Raw genomic sequence first — 16,801 nt, forward strand, 5'->3', positions numbered from 1 at the left:
ACCGTCTCTCTCAGCAAGGAGAACGGCGTTGAGGGCATGATCCGAGACGGCTAGGTACATGTATAACACCTCTCTAGGCAGTGGGCTAACAAGCCTTGGCAAAGAGTGCAAGTGTTCTTTCAGCCGTTGAAAAGCCGCCTCAGCATCATCCCCCCACTCAAATCTGGTCTTCTTCCTGATTGCTTGGAAGAAGTAAAGGCATTTGTCACCTGACCGGCTGAGGAATCTCCCCAGGGAGGCCAGGCAACCGGTGAGTCTCTGCGCTTCCTTGACAGTGTTGGGTGACTTCATGTCAATCACCGCCTGTATCTTCTCAGGGTTAGCCTCTATCCCCCTTTGATCAATCAGGAATCCGAGAAACTTCCCAGACTCAACACCAAAGACGCATTTGTTTGGGTTTAACATAACCTTATGCCGCATGAGTGTGGTGAAGGTTTCTCGGAGATCAACAAGGTGATCTGCCTGCTGTTTGGATTTGACTATCATGTCATCAATGTATGCCTCTACATTCCTCCCAATTTGATTAATAAAGACCGTATTAATCATCCGTTGGAACGTAGCCGGCGCATTTTTCAAGCCAAACGGCATCACCGTGTAACATAATAGCCCCTGATCAGTGACGAAGGCCGTCTTTTCTTGATCTTTCTTTCACAGGGGTATCTGATGGAAACCGGAGTAGACATCCATAAAACTCATCAAGGCATGCCCGACTGTTGAATCGACCAGACTGTCGATTTTAGGAAGCGGATAACTGTCCTTGGGACATGCTTTGTTGAGATCTGTGTAATCAACACACATACGCCAGGTACCATTCGACTTCTTTACAAGCACAACATTCGCCACCCAGTCGGGGAAATTACATGGCCGAATGAACCCAACATCTAACAGCTTTTTTACTTCGGCAGCTGCCGCCTGACTTCTTTCCTCGCCGTGATTCCTTTTCTTTTGCCAGATGGGCTTCTTTTTAGGATCCACGGCGAGTTTGTGGACAGCAAGATCCGGGTTGACGTCTGGCACCTCTTCCACTTCAAAGGCAAAAATGTCTTTGAATTCTTTCAGCACAAGGTGCAAATCTGCACCCAACTTAGCAAAGGCAACCGTCCCAACCTTCACGGTACGCTCCGGACGGCTATCGTCCAGAGGTATGTCAATATGCTCACCAGCCGGTTGGGGACGGAGCTCATCTGACTGTTCACCGGTCAGTGATCGCTATTTTTTCTCTTTCTTCACCTCCACCAGCATAGGTGCCTTTCTTTTCTTTCCGGCTGCTGGTGGGGATGGTGCTGGATCGGCCTCCTTAACATTGTCAAGGTCTATTGGCTCCTGGGCGCCTGGGGCCACGGTATCTTTGACAGCTGAGAGATAACACTTCTGGGCCGTCTTTTGATCCCCATTCAAGGAACCAACAGAGCCGTCATCCCTCTCATACTTGATGAGCATGAGGGAAGGGATAATTACAGCCTTGTATTCGTTGATGGTTGGCCGGCCCAAGATAATGTTGTAGGCGGTCAGCTCCTCAACGACCAAAAACTTGACGACCAGATGTCGCCCTTTTCCTTTCTCACCCAGCCGGATGGGTAGATCGACTCTTCCGACTGGGTAAACCATTCCTCCCCCAAAGCTAACTAGGGGGTGGGTGACCGGATGCAAGCTGCTGTCATTGTATTTCAGCTTCTGAAAGCATCGGAGGCTGATGATGTCTGATGAACTGCCAGTATCAATAAGGATCCGTCCAACCAACTGGTTGGCAACCTTACATTCAATGACGACTGGGTCATCATGTGGGCGGCGAACACTGCCTCTATCCTTCTCAATGATCAGAACATCCGGGAAGGAGGATCTTGCAGATGCCTGCCCATCATCATCTTTGTCCATCTTCGAAGATGGCTCTTGGTGCCCCGGATGGTAGGGCCACCACATGAAAACCCGCCTGCTATTGTGTAGACCGGCTCCTTGTCGGTATCCGAGCTACTAGCAGGCTGGGGAGTAGTCTTAGAGGACTGACCCTTATTCTTCTTCTTTGCCCCGGCTGGGGACTTAGAAATATAGGACTTCAACATTCCCTTGTCAGCCAGAAGGTCCAACGCCCGTTGAAGGCTGAAGCAGTCGTTGGTGTCATGGCCAACTTCCTCATGGTATTGGCAAAATTTATTTTTGTTCCTTGATTGAATGGAACTTTTCATTGGATTCGGCTTCTCTAGGGACAGCCGGTCCTTAATCTCCATGAGGATGGAGTTGCAATCCTTGTTAAACTCGTACTTTGGGACGTACGGTTTAAATTCTTTCTTCTTCTTCTGGGACGGCTGGTCAGAATCACTAATCGCCCAGATTTCTTTTCTCTTCTTGCTCTCTTCTTTCATTTTAGCCGGCTGAGCAGGTCGGCTGTCTTTCTGCTTGTCGGACTTCTTTGAGTCCGACTGGCTATCAGGCAAGAAGAGGTCGGTAGCTTGAATGTAGCTTTCCGCCTCCCTTAGGGCCGCCTGTAGGGTGAAAGCCCCTTTCTGACTAGGTCGAACTTAAAGGTCGATCCGTCTCTCAGACCCTTGAAAAAGTCTGTAAAAGCTACCTCATCATACAGTCCTTGAATCTGAATTCTGATCAGATTGAACCGCCTGACATATGAGCGCAACCCTTCTCTCTCTCTCCCTGTTTAACAGTGCTCAAGTCAAGGCTTGTTTTCTTAGCAGGGATGTTCACTAAGAAGTTGGAAGCAAACAGGAAGACGAGCTTCCTGAAACTATCGATGGACCCGGCTGGCAGATTACCAAACCATTGTTGGGAAATGCCCTTCAATGTATCCGGGAAGCACCGACACCAAGTGGCATCATCCAACCCCTGCAGATACATGAGGTTAGTGTAAGCCATGAGGTGGTCTTCCGGATTGGTGGTACCATCATAGGTATCAACCAATACATTCTTAACCTTGGCCGGCTGGGCCGCCTCGGTTATCTCCCGGGTGAACGCAGAAGGTTGTTCACCCAGGCGTAACAGACGGAGCTGCCAATCCAGTGGCTGGACATTTTGATATGCCGCCTGACCTCCAAAGAGAGTCGGCTGCATGAAGTGAGGGGGATACTGTCCGTAAACTTGAGTAGGCACGTACGGTACAACTCCAATCATATGAGGGCCAGAAGCTCTCATGCAAAGAGGGTGCACTCCCTGCAGAAATGTTGTTGAAGCTATCTGGAAAGTTCGACGTTGAAGCTGACTCAGACAGCGATTGATTTCTCTTCCGGTTTATGATCTCCCGGGCATCGAGAATTGATTTTTTGCTTCCCACCGGCTGATGAGTCTGGCGGGTGTTGTTGTTGTTCCTCTTAGGAAGGAGAATTTTTGACCAATCAATGGTCCCGGCTGCCTTCTCCTTTGGATGAGGAGTGGGATGCCGTTCTCTGACTGAATTCCCCTTCTCCGGAGGAGTTTTCTTCGCCGACTAACCTTTACTTGGGCCAGCCCGGCTTTGGGTGATCAACTCTTTAATTTCACCCTTGAAACTTGTCATGAATCTCATGAGTTCGTCTCGGGTGACAGGGGCTGATCCTGCGGCCGTTTGGGTTTCCCCTTCCGGCTGCCCAAAGGGTCGGCTTGTACCCGCCTGGGAGGCACCCCGCTCCAGAGTGTCTCTGGGCCGGATGCGCTTGATTATGAGAGAGCCGTCTTCGGCTGTAAAGGTTTCGACCTGAGGATCTTCATCCTCATGGTCTGTAAAGACTTTTGGGTCTTCGCCAAGACGGTTAGGGGGTGGCACAGACTCTTGAACCATCTTCGAGGTACTCTCCCCACAGACGGCGCCAAATGTTTTGGGGGTTTTTTGTCCCTTGGGAGAGTTACAACACGAAGTCTGATCCGGCTGAGCTGTACCTGCAAAACAAACGGAGACACCGGTTGGGTGGTGCTCCGCCTCCGACGCACAAGTTAGAAACTTGAAGGGAGAGAAAAAAGTGCGGAAATTTAGGTGGGTATCTGCTCGGATTCCAAGCTCAAGTCTTTCTCTGATGTGAGAGAATGCAGGTGTAATAAATGATTGAATGTGTCCCCAAAATGAGGGAATATCTCCCTATTTATAGGGTCCTTGGAGAGCGTGCCCCTATCTAGGTCACTTGACCTAACTTTTAGTGGGTTGCGCCGTAAAACGGCTCTTCTAGGAATTTGGGCCCTTGAAGGCCGCCATTTCAGAAGTATATCTGAGGGCACCAAGTGTCAAGAGGGTGTTAGGCCACGTGGGCCATCCTGAGCTCGACACGTGGCTTCCTCTCATTGGTCCACGTGTCTAGGGTATTTTTACCCTAAACAAGTTTTTTGGTGTGTGTTAGCCATCTACAAAAAAAAAAAAAAAAAAAAAAAAAAAAAAAAAAAAAAAAAACTCACTGAAATAACATATAGTCATACTAAAAAAAAATCTACAACATTCATGTAATGTCCAATCAACATTTAGGCTAAAAGTCTTATACGCTTGTAGAATTTATAATTCACAAATTATTGGGTGCGGGCACCCGCACCCAAGTGTTTTGTGCGACAAGCCGTTTTCTTTTCCCTTCTCTTTCTCTATCCTTCTTTTCTTCCCTTCTTTTTCTCTCTCCTCTACTCCTCCTTTTTTTCCAATTAAAATCAAAATAAAATATTCACTACTGCATAAAACAATCATAATTAATCCAAGAGGATTTGCTATTGAATCGAAGATGATTTGCTCGGTTAGAAAGCAGATAACTGATGCAAGGTTATGGCGGAGGAGATGAGACATTCCCTAGTGGTGGGGGCGTTTGCTGGTGGTGGAAACGAGTGCAAAACGCTGCTATTTTCGTGGTTGGGCACTCCACTTGGGTGCGAATTGCTGCTAATTTGCGTGGTTGTATTGGGCTTCGGCATGGCTGCGGTAGGAAGAAGAGAGAGTGGTGGTGCATGGTTGTGTTGGTGGTGCGTGGGGGCTACAATAGGAAGGAGAGAGAGTGTGGTGGTGTCGTGGTGGTTGTGTTGGTGGTTATAGGATTAGAAGAGAGAGAAAGAAATCTTGGCTAATCTTGGGCTCTTGGCTGATATGATTTTGTGAATCCGCTAGAAAGAAAGAGAGGAAAAAGAGGAAAGTGGAGAGGAAATGAAATAAAACTATTTTGTACTTGTATATACTCTGTACATCAGCTACTACAAGTAATATCAGCCAATTAATATTTTATATCATTTAAGATTAAAGACAATATTATCACCAATTTGTGAGATTATCATATAATATCTTTGATAAGATTCTATTTTATATAAGGTAATTAATAACGAAAATATCACTAATTTGTGAGATTGATAATCATATCATATCCCTGATATGATTCTATTTTATATAAGGTACTCCCTCAGTCCCAGTTTACTTGCAACATTTTGACTAGACACGCTTGTCGATGCACATGTTTGACCATTGATATCTTTTATTATATATTTAAATAAGTTATACAGAGTTCATATTAAGAAAATATACATTAAAATAGACCCAACAATAACTTACATGATTACATTGACTTTCATATAATAGTTTAAAAAGTTGGTCAAAGAGAGATGTGGGAATAGTGCAAAAAGTCAAACCGTTGCGAGTAATTTGGGACGGAGGGAGTAATTAATAACAAAAGTATGACAAATTTGTGAGACTATCATATCATATATTTGATATGATTCTATTTTATATAAGGTAAATAATATAAAAAATATCACCAATGTGTGAGATAATCATATCATATCCTTGTTATGATTCTATTTTATATAAGGTAATTAATAACAAAAATATCACCAGTTTGTGAGATAATCATATCATATCCTTAATATGAATCTATTTTATATAAGGTAATTAATAACAAAAATATCGCCAGTTTGTGAGATAATCATATTGTATCCTTGATATGAATATTTTATATAAGGTAATTAATAACAAAAATATCACCAATTTGTGAGATAATCATATCATATCCTTGATATGATTCTATTTTATATAAGGTGAATAATAACAAAAAAATCACCAATTTGTGAGATAATCATATTAAATCCTTGATATGATTCTATTTTATATAAGGTAATTAATAACAAAAAATATCACCAATTTGTGAGATAACCATATCATATCCTTGATATGATTCTATTTTTATATAAGGTAATTTTTTGAATGTATTATATAAGGTAATTAATAACAAAAATATCACCAATTTGCGAGATATTATGTGAGTGTATCTTTTACATTAAACAAAAATATTAGAAAAACATTTATGAAATAACAAAAATGTTAAAATGGATGCATTTTTTTTAAAGGATAAAATGGATGCATTTTGAATTATTATTATTATTATTATTATTATTATTATTATTATTATTTATTATTATTATTATTATTTAGTGTTTCATTAAGTATTTTTTATTATATCTTTTATATCAATTAAGTTAAAAATCTGATTTTTATGGGTTATATCAACCCAAACTAAAATCATGTTATGATAATAAATATATTTTTCATGTTAGAAACATCATTTTAATCGAAATAGACAACTTTGTTTAGTAGACCTAGTTCACAAGTGATATATATGAGACTCTTTGTAAATACTTTTGTGGTATTTTCTTTATTCGCAGCGAAAGAATTAATATTGTATGATTCTATTAAACTCGCAAATCCACCAATATGTTACTGAAGTTAAAATAAAGTCTGATACCTTTGATTGGGTTAGTTGACGTAGCAGTTGGACATGCATTCATCCGTAAAGTTCTTTTTTATTATTTATTTTTTTTTAAAAAATAAAAATAAATTCAAATATTAAGTTTGAGATTTTACGTAATCACTACATGTGGGATTCTAACAAAGTCTTAGATTGTTCCCACCTCATGTAGCTTTTATAAATTTTGTTGTGGAGTCACCGGCTGTCACTGAAGTTGACTTATGTTATTGGGCAATATCGTTTAAAATTGGGTATGCTTTGTTATATGACAACATTACCAGAAAATTTAATGTCTTTCAACATCAACATTTTTTGGGAAATTCTTTGTTACTTTCATACATACAACCAATGTGGAACTACTGTTGTGGAAGTTGTTAAAAAAGATTAAGTAGTTTAAAGTGAGTTTTCTCATCGAGTCATTCCGATTCCGAATTTGTTCAGCGATCTTTGTACCACACTAGTTGAAGACTTTTTCATCATTTAAGAATTTGGGATATTGCCAGCTAGGGAAGCTTAGGCGAGGTGGAGGCCTTGTCATATACATAAAACTATAAAAGACCTCTCTTTAATAGATTGGATTTAATATCATATCCGACTTTATATTAGTCGGTATAAGATTATGAGTCCCTGTATTAATACCTTCATTGACACTCTTTAGATCGCTCTAGTTATTTAGGAATAATAGGATGTTTAGGCCATATTCGCCTTTTATTAAACCAATTACTTTACAAGTATTGGATACGCTCACAACCTTAGTTGCATTAAAGAATTTTCGTGTTAATAATGGTTACAACTTACAAATTACAAGATCGGATATATTATCAATCATTTTAATATATCTGCATTCATAATTTATGACCTAATGTAGAGACTGTGAATTCGAATTACTATTAGTCACCCATTCACCTTGAATCCTCATTATCAACATGGTATTTAATTCAAAGCTAAGTTCCAAGGATCTTTAACACCCCCTCCCCCCTCTTTTATTTTTTTTTATTTTTTTTTGGTGTGTGTGTTTGGGATGGGGGGTTAGCTATTATTGAAGTTTAGATTGATATTTGAAGTTGAAATGGAGCTTTTTATCAATCTTAAAATTAATGAATATGTGATGTTGAAATAGAAGCCTTACTCGAACTTAACATTATGAAATAGTTGCATGTTTTACCCCAATTTAAGATATGATATAATTTCAATGATAAATTTTACACGCTTGTACTATATAGAAATATATTAAGACAAAACAAAATATTGTAGTTTTTATGACAACTAAATTTTTCCTAAATTAGATTATTACTTGGTATCTATTCTAGCTACGTATTTATCATAAATTCACAATCGTATAGTATATATGTTTACGTACCTTATTTTATGTTACTTTTACGTCGCAATTACAGAAACCCTAACTATTTAAGCTTAAAACAAGCTCCATGGTTATTTTTGATTACCTAGCCATCCATAGTCAAAGCAATCCCTGTAAGAAAAAACACCAATAATTCTGAAAAATGGAACTTTCCCTCCATTTTGAAAATTAACTCTTTTTCACAAACACCCAACAAAAAATGGCGGCAATTTGAAAAATTAGGGAAAGCGTTACTTCACTTCACTACATATACACATCATTTCTCACTCAGTAATTCTATCCAAATTATCCGAAGATTCGAAGAATCAACAAATCCAATCTTCTGTGACCTAGCAATCGTCACCCCCGCCGCCGCACACCAGCATTCCTTGGTGGGTCTTTAGCCTGCCGTCGCCGCCGTCACCGTACACTTATCATTGTTCCATTTGCTGGGGTTGTTGTTTATGATAAGGTAGTCTTACCCTTTTCTTCAATAACCTTGAATTCATTTCAATTATTAATGTTTAAAAAAAATAAAATTGGGATCTTTATTTTAATTTTTGGTAGAATCATGGTTTGTGTAGCCGACTTTGATTGTTGTTGTTGTTGTTTATTGATTGGATTTGGTTTTTTGTTACGTTATTTCATTTGGATTGTTTTTATGATTATGGGTTTTTCTTATTTTGATCTAATTTGTAAAAATGTGTTTGGTGAATTGGTTGTTTTGTGATTGTGTTATGAAAATGTGGGGTTGTTTTGTTTTTGTAATTGTGTGGTTGTATTACTTTTGATTTGGGGTATTTCATTCGAACAACGGGAAGGAATTTGAGAGGAGACAGATGGAGAATTGGGGTTGTTCTAATTGATTTTTAGATGAATTTTAATAAGCCATTTATCTTAATTTATTCAAAGTTGAGTTTTTTGTTTTGTTCAAGAGGTAGTGAGATGAGTTTTTGGGTCAAAATAAAGGGTTTAATGAGTTTTTATTCAATGATTGTGGTAACTTGATTTTGTCTTAAGGGTTGTTTGGTTGGATAATTTGGAATGAGTTGAAATGGAGTTAGAATCCATTCCATCAAATTTTTTGTTTGGTTGAGTTTTTTTAGTAATGGAATTTCATACCCAAGGTTTTTTTTTAGTGTACGGAGTTTTGACACGACGGGTGATGCTAGTATTGGCTTCATGATTGTGTAGGGGGGGTTTACCTATGTGGTTATTTGGTTGTTATGAATTTTGTTTTCATGGTATGAAAAGAATTCACCTTTCTTAATGGTGGATTCTTAAAATACAAAAAAAAAAGGGTGATTCTATGAAAATGATGGCTGTTAACTTAGTATTGTGATATGAGAAATGCTAGAACGTAGAAATGAAGAAATTGCTTGTAATTTGAGTTGTTAGCTAAACATTAATTTTTTTCTATTTGATATGTATGATCTTGTATTAACACTCATTTCTAAATTTCTTGTTTGCCAGTCATTCTTGTGTACGTGTACGTGCGTGTTTTTCCATTCTCTAACGGTCAATGAATTTGGTATAATGTTAAGAGTTGTGATGAATCATGCATGTAACTATTGTAAGACAAAGAGACCGCCAATAGTGAAGCATCCTAAACTATGTGTTATGTACTTTTTTTGAGGAAAATGTGTTATGTACTTATGTGTATAATTTTTTTTATTTTTTTATTTTTTTTTATTTTTTTTAATCATGCAATTGGTTTGCTATATTAGAGTTGTTTATTCATATTTTTCAAGCATGATGCATTAATATCTAATGGATGCATCAGCAAAACTACATGGATTCAAAAGTTGATTGTACTATCATGCTTTCAATGTTACCTTTATTTAATTAGTAGTTTTGAGAATGTGTGGTCCCATTTTTGTCAAAGATTGTAGCCTGTAAAGTTATCATCTCAGCAAGTTTCTCATCAAATGATTTACTTTCTTTGCATATCCAGGAATGGGGGCGAAAGAGACTGCAAGTACTGGAGATGTGGCTTTTGATAATTCTAAAGAAAATGAGCCTAGTATTAAAACCTCAAAAGGAAAACAGAAAAAAAGAGATAGAAATGAGACCAATGCATTGGCTTCTCGGAGAATGCCAAAGCGTGCTGCAGCATGTTCAAACTTTAAGGAAAAAAATCTTTGTCTATCTGAGAAAGATCACCTCGTGGATACAAAAAGGGTGCCCATTGTTGAAAATGAAATTGCTGCTGTTGGCTTGACCACTGGCCATGATGATCCTAGACCCAATCGTCGTCTCATAGACTTCATTTTTCATGATGAGGATGGGAAAGCACAACCAGTGGAGATTCTTGAAGTTACAGACTTGTTTATTACTGGTGTAATCTTGCCACTAGAGCCTAGTGGTGACCCTAGTAAAGACAAGGGAGTAAAATGTGAAGGCTTTGGTCGAATTGAAACATGGGATATCTCTGGCTATGAAGATGGTGAACCAACCATCTGGATATCCACAGAGTTAGGTGATTATGATTGTGGAAAGCCAGCTGCCTCCTACAAGAAAATATATGGACTCTTTTATGAGAAGGCACGTGCATGCATTGAAGTCTACAAGAAACTGTCCAAGTCTCTAGGGGGTAACCCAGATATAGCACTCGATGAATTGATTGCTTCTCTAGTTCGCTCAATGAGTGGCAGTAAAAATTTTCCCCCAGGTGCTTCCATCAAAGAATTCATTATTTCACGGGGTGAGTTCATTTACAACCAGCTAATTGGATTAGACATTACATCCAACAGGAAAGATCAGAATTTATCTGATCTACCTGTGCTTCTCACCCTTCGTGATGAGTGTAAAAAGAATATGGCATATGCACAAGAAACCGCGATTCCTGTAAACCTGTCTTCTGGTGGGAGTTTGAAGATCGGGGATGTAGAGAAGAAAAATGAGTCTGAAAAGCCTGATTCTGAAGAGGACGAGGATGCAAAATTGGCCAGATTGTTACAGGAAGAAGAGGAATGGAAGTCTATGAATCAAAGGAAGGGAAGGCGCCAAACTGGTCCAAACAAGTACTATATCAAGATTAATGAAGATGAGATTGCAATTGACTATCCTCCCCCTGCTTACTACAAACCTAACAATGAAGAGACTGATGAGTACATCATCTTTGACAATGACATGGATGTCACTGATCCAGATCAGCTACCGAGAAGCATGCTTCATAACTGGTCACTTTATAACTCCGACTCAAGATTAGTTTCTTTGGAACTTCTTCCAATGAAGCCATGTGACGATATTGATGTTACCATATTTGGGTCAGGGATCGTCACAGATGATGATGGGAGTGGTTTTTGTCTTGATGCTGACGATCAATCTTCATCTGCTTCTTCTGAGGCTCAGGATGTGGGTGGAATTCCTATCTATTTGAGCTCGATAAAGGAATGGATGATCGAGATTGGAGCTTCCATGGTCTTCATATCTATCAGAACAGATATGGCCTGGTATACCTCTTTTCTTATAAGCTTAAATTTTTTTAAATGTTGAGACTTAAGGCTTTACCTTTCATTTGTCTTAGCATCATGTTTCCGGGCCCAGTTTTATAATAGTTTAGGCTAACATTTTCATTTTCACTAGGATGCTGTCATCGCTTGATGAAAAACTTCACCCGGCATTGAATATAAATTTCAGTTTATTGTAGTTTCACATCTACAAACCTATCCTTGTTTGTCTTAACAAATTTCTCTTATCTTTTTGTTACCTTACTAAGTCAGATTTACTTGAATACCACCGGTAATTTAATGTTGCATTTATTTGGATGAAATTTTCTAATATGGTTAAAAAATTGGTTCTTATTGTCCCTGCCATAAAGAGTTATTTGGTGATGTTTTTATGCAACTCTTCACTTCTGTTGAGTCATAATCGTGCTTATGAGTTTCGTAACTTGTCTTTACAGGTATAGGCTTGGAAAGCCATCACCGCTGTATGCTCCATGGTATGAAACAGTTATGAAAACAGCAAGGCTTACTGTTAGCATCATTACTCTGTTAAAGGAGCAGAGTCGTGTGGCACGTCTATCCTTTGCTGAAATTATCAAAAGAGTGGCAGAATTTGGAAAGGACCACCCTGCCTTTATATCATCTAATCCAGGCATGGTAGAAAGGTATGTGGTGGTCCATGGCCAGATATTACTGCAACAGTTTGTAGAGTATCCTGATAATTCCATCCGGAACTGTCCTTTTGTAACTGGACTTTATGATAAAATGGTTACAAGGCATCACACAAAATGGATTGTGAAGAAAAAGGCTGTGACCAGGAGAGGTGCAAACTTGAATCCTGTGGCTAAAATGGTTCCTGTTGCAAAAAGGAAATTAATGCCAGCCACAACCACTAGATTGATCAACAGAATATGGGGACAATTCTATTCAAATTATTCACCGGAAGAGTCCAAGGAAGAAGTTGTTGAACTGAAAGAGGAAGAAGTTCTGGAGGAGGAAGAAGAATCGGAAGAAATTGTTGAGGAGGACCAAGAAGAGAGTGTCTCTGTTGAGAAACCTGACAAAACACATAAAGCAAGTGGGAATAGAAAGCTCAATTGTTCATCTCAGGACATTAAGTGGGAAGGAGAGCCACTTCTGAAAACCAGTGCCAGGGAGACCTTCTACAAACAGGCTAAGGTGTTTGGAGATTTAGTTGTTGTTGGGGGTTGTGTCCTTATTGAAGCAGATGAATCAGTAGAGCTGCCTCCTATGTATTTTGTTGAATATATGTTTGAGAAATCAGGTGGCAAGAAAATGGTCCATGGACGACTGATGCTGAGAGGATCTCAAACAGTTCTTGGGATTGCTGCTAATGAGAGAGAGGTGTTCTTGACTGATAACTGCTTAGACTTTGAGCTGGGGGATGTTAAACAAAGTGTGCAGATTGAGTTTCGCCATGTGCCATGGGGATATCAACACCGGAAGGATAATGCTGTAAATGGCAAGATTGACCAGACAAATGCAGAGGAGAGAAAGTGCAAAGGATTGCCATTGGAATATTACTGCAAAAGCTATTATCAGCCGGATAAAGGTGCATTTATTTGTCTTCCAAAAGACACAATGGGAAGTGGAACTGGTGTCTGCTTTGCTTGCAAAACTAAAGAGGCTGAGAAGGAGCAGAAATCCCTTAAGGTTAATTCGTCTAAAACTTGCTTTGTTTACGAAGGAGCTGAGTACAATGTTGAGGACTTTTTCTACGTAGCCCCACAATATTTTGCTGAAGATGAGAAAGACAGCGAAACATTTAAGAGTAGCAGGAATGTGGGCTTGAAACCCTATGTGATTTGTCAGCTCTTAGAGATTGTGATGCCTAAGGCTTCTCGAAAAGTTGATCCTGAGTCCGTAAAAATTAAAGTCAGGAGATATTTCAGACCTGAAGACATTTCAGCAGAGAAAGCCTATCGCTCTGACATTCGTGAGGTTTACTTCAGTGAGCAAATACAATCGTTGGCAGTAGCTGCTGTCCATGGGAAGTGTCAAGTCAGAAGAAAGAATGATCTGTCATCAGTTAACTACCCTGCTGTTTACGAGCATGTCTTCTTCTGCGAACATCTTTATGATCCTGTTAGCGGAGCTATTAAACAGGTGCAATCTACATATTTTAAATAGATAAAATTATTTAGTGCATTAATTTTGGAACATAATAATAAATTCATCAATCTTAGTGTCGACATATTATATAAGGCTATGCAACAAGCATCCTTCTAACTTTTTATTTGTCTATTGCAGCTGCCTAGTAATGTCAGGCTTAACTCAATGGTTGATGAATCCATGTCAAGAAGGAAGAAGGGAAAGGCTATAGAAACTGAGGATGATGAACCTGTCAAACAAAAAGATGAATCTTCAAAGAAGCGGTTGGCCACTCTTGATATCTTTGCTGGTTGTGGTGGTCTGTCTGAAGGTTTAGAGAAATCAGGTAGCTTGATTGCACAGTTTTCTGTCATTGCTTATACTTACTTGCCTGAGTGCACATGTGAATCTCACTGTATGTTTTCTTACAGAAGATTAGAGTATGTTTATTATTGCTTAATAATTTCCACCGGTTATTGCCCACAGGTGTATCACAAACCAAATGGGCTATTGAGTATGAAGAGCCTGCTGGTGAAGCATTTAAGCTCAATCATCCAGAGGCTTCTGTGTTTATAAACAATTGCAATGTGATCCTTAGGTATGCTTTTTTTTTTTTTTTTTTTTTTTTTTTTTTTTTTTTTTTTTTAGGATTCTGTGTTTGTGTGTGTGTGTGTGTATATATATATATATATAATATATTCTATCAGTACTCATCTCAATGGTTTTGTACAGTGCAATCATGTCAGCTTGTGGGGATGAAGCTGATTGTTTAACGACTCCTGAAGCATCAGAGGAGGCAAAGAAGCTTGATGAGAAGGAAATAAATGCTTTACCTAGACCTGGGCAAGTAGATTTTATAAATGGAGGGCCACCATGTCAGGTATATGCACATTTCTCATTTATCTCAACCCTACTTTCAGTTTCCAATGTATTGAGAAATACTAATCATCTTAATTTAACTATGTTGCAGGGGTTTTCTGGAATGAATAGGTTTAACAAAAGTGCCTGGAGTAAGGTTCAATGTGAAATGATCCTAGCTTTCCTATCGTTTGCTGATTATTTCCGTCCTAAATATTTTCTTTTGGAGAATGTGAGGAATTTTGTGTCATTCAACAAAGGCCAGACATTTCGTTTGACCCTGGCTTCTCTTCTTGAGATGGGCTACCAGGTAGGCTATCTTGTCAATTTTCTATATTTGTTTTTTTTGGTATTAGGTTGCATCCTTGAAGATTTGCTCTGAAATAGCGTACTTATGACTGGCAGAAATTAGAATGTGTTTCTCAGGATATGTAAATTTTTTTTTAGGTCAATTGATAGCCCATATTCTTCCGGTGTTCTGAATTTATGGTAAAACAATTTCAGGTAAGATTTGGTATTCTGGAAGCTGGAGCTTGTGGTGTTTCCCAATCTCGTAAACGTGCATTTATCTGGGCTGCATCTCCTGAGGAGACACTGCCTGATTGGCCTGAGCCAATGCATGTTTTTGCTGGTCCAGAGCTCAAGGTCACCCTAGATAGCAATACCCAGTATGCTGCAGTGCGGAGTACAGCAACTGGTGCCCCCTTTCGTTCGATTACTGTTAGAGACAGTATTGGAGATCTCCCTGCTGTAGAAAATGGGGCTTCTCTAGCAACTATGGAGGTAAGATGCCTTGCTTGACATTCATTTTCCGCCCCATATCAGTTACCCTAATTTGAAATTGCACCTTACAATTTATTTATTTTATTTCACAGTATAAAAATGAGCCTATATCTTGGTTTCAAAAGATGATCCGAGGTGATATGGGGGCTTTAACTGATCATATATCAAAAGAAATGAACGAGTTAAACGTAATTCGCTGCCAAAGAATTCCCAAACGTCCTGGTGCTGACTGGCGAGAACTGCCAGATGAGAAGGTACTTTTCCCATCAGACCTTCCTGATCAGGGAGCTAATTGCTAAATATTTACATAGCTGATGTCTTTCTTTGAATGTTTTTCATTGAACTGTTTGTAACTGAATGTTGTAGTCATTGTTAGTTATGATTTTGGCCTCCAAAAGGCCCAACTAGTGTAACTATATGTCCTGACGAACACATCTGTCTGCAGGTCAAGCTGTCTACTGGACAGATGGTTGATTTAGTTCCTTGGTGCCTGCCAAACACTGCAGAAAGGCACAACCAGTGGAAGGGTCTATTTGGAAGATTGGATTGGGAAGGAAACTTTCCGACTTCTATTACTGATCCACAGCCTATGGGCAAGGTTGGGATGTGCTTTCATCCTGATCAAGATAGAATAGTCACAGTTCGTGAATGTGCTCGATCTCAAGTAAGTCATTGCAGCCTTTTGATTATCCGTGATGCTTATAGGCCATAATTCCAATACCCTCTTAAGTCTCTTAGAGGAGGGAGTCCCATGTCTTTGAACAGACCATTATACCATCTTAAAAGCACATTTCTAGTCGTTTGATTTTGATCAATATGAAAATGTTCATTTTTTTCGAATATTGGTGAGTTAAAAAGTTTTCTAACATTTATAATTTACAACTGCAGGGTTTTCCAGACAGCTATAAATTTGCTGGCAACATCCAACATAGGCACCGGCAAATCGGTAATGCAGTTCCACCACCCTTGGCCTTTGCATTGGGTAGGAAACTCAAAGAAGCTGTGGAGAAGAAATGCTGAGTCTGACAATATAATGTCAAACCCAGTACTGGATCTGGCTGCATAAATATCTAATCTACACCATTGATAGAGTCCCTAAAAACTGTAATTAGTGTGGGTAACCCGTATAGGTAGAAGCAATTTAAGAACTTTGTGATGAATTGATGAGATGGATTGTCTTCAGCTTGTCATTGTCTAGGATATAATGAACTGCACAGTATTGAGCAGTGAAAAAATGAACCTCAGGTCCTCAGCATTATTTTAAGTTGGCGATTTTCGCAATCCTTAAACATGACGTACTCAACCTTGAGTGATTATAGCTGCATGTATTCTAAACTTACATTCTATTAGCATGCCAAAAACTTTTCTTTCTTTTTTTTTTTTTAAAAAAAGCTGGTACATTGTGAACTGGAAAAAATGACATGTCATGTTTGTTTAGCCTATTATCTATATAGCCTAATTCTGTAAGCAGTATTAAAATGAATTGAAAATTGCTCATAGTTTTATGAGAAACTTAATACAATTATACAAATATTAAATATCTCAATGTAACTATGTAAGGATTATGTAACTAATGTACT

General features: G+C 38.8%; 1 protein-coding gene across 1 annotated transcript; it reads left to right on the forward strand.

Moving 5' to 3' along the window:
• Positions 1–8,066: 8,066 nt before the first annotated feature.
• LOC110690845 (DNA (cytosine-5)-methyltransferase 1A-like) lies at positions 8,067–16,539 on the forward strand. Its single transcript, XM_021867729.1, has 11 exons — positions 8,067–8,491; positions 9,974–11,474; positions 11,927–13,595; positions 13,740–13,926; positions 14,067–14,178; positions 14,313–14,460; positions 14,551–14,748; positions 14,943–15,221; positions 15,314–15,475; positions 15,667–15,885; positions 16,110–16,539. The coding sequence occupies exons 2-11, from the start codon at positions 9,976–9,978 to the stop codon at positions 16,239–16,241; spliced, it is 4,605 nt and encodes a 1,534-aa protein (XP_021723421.1). The 5' UTR covers positions 8,067–8,491; positions 9,974–9,975; the 3' UTR covers positions 16,242–16,539.
• The last annotated feature ends 262 nt before the right edge of the window (positions 16,540–16,801 follow it).

The sequence above is a fragment of the Chenopodium quinoa genome, unplaced genomic scaffold, assembly GCF_001683475.1.
Source record: "Chenopodium quinoa cultivar QQ74 unplaced genomic scaffold, ASM168347v1, whole genome shotgun sequence".
NCBI classification, from domain to species: Eukaryota; Viridiplantae; Streptophyta; class Magnoliopsida; order Caryophyllales; family Amaranthaceae; genus Chenopodium; species Chenopodium quinoa.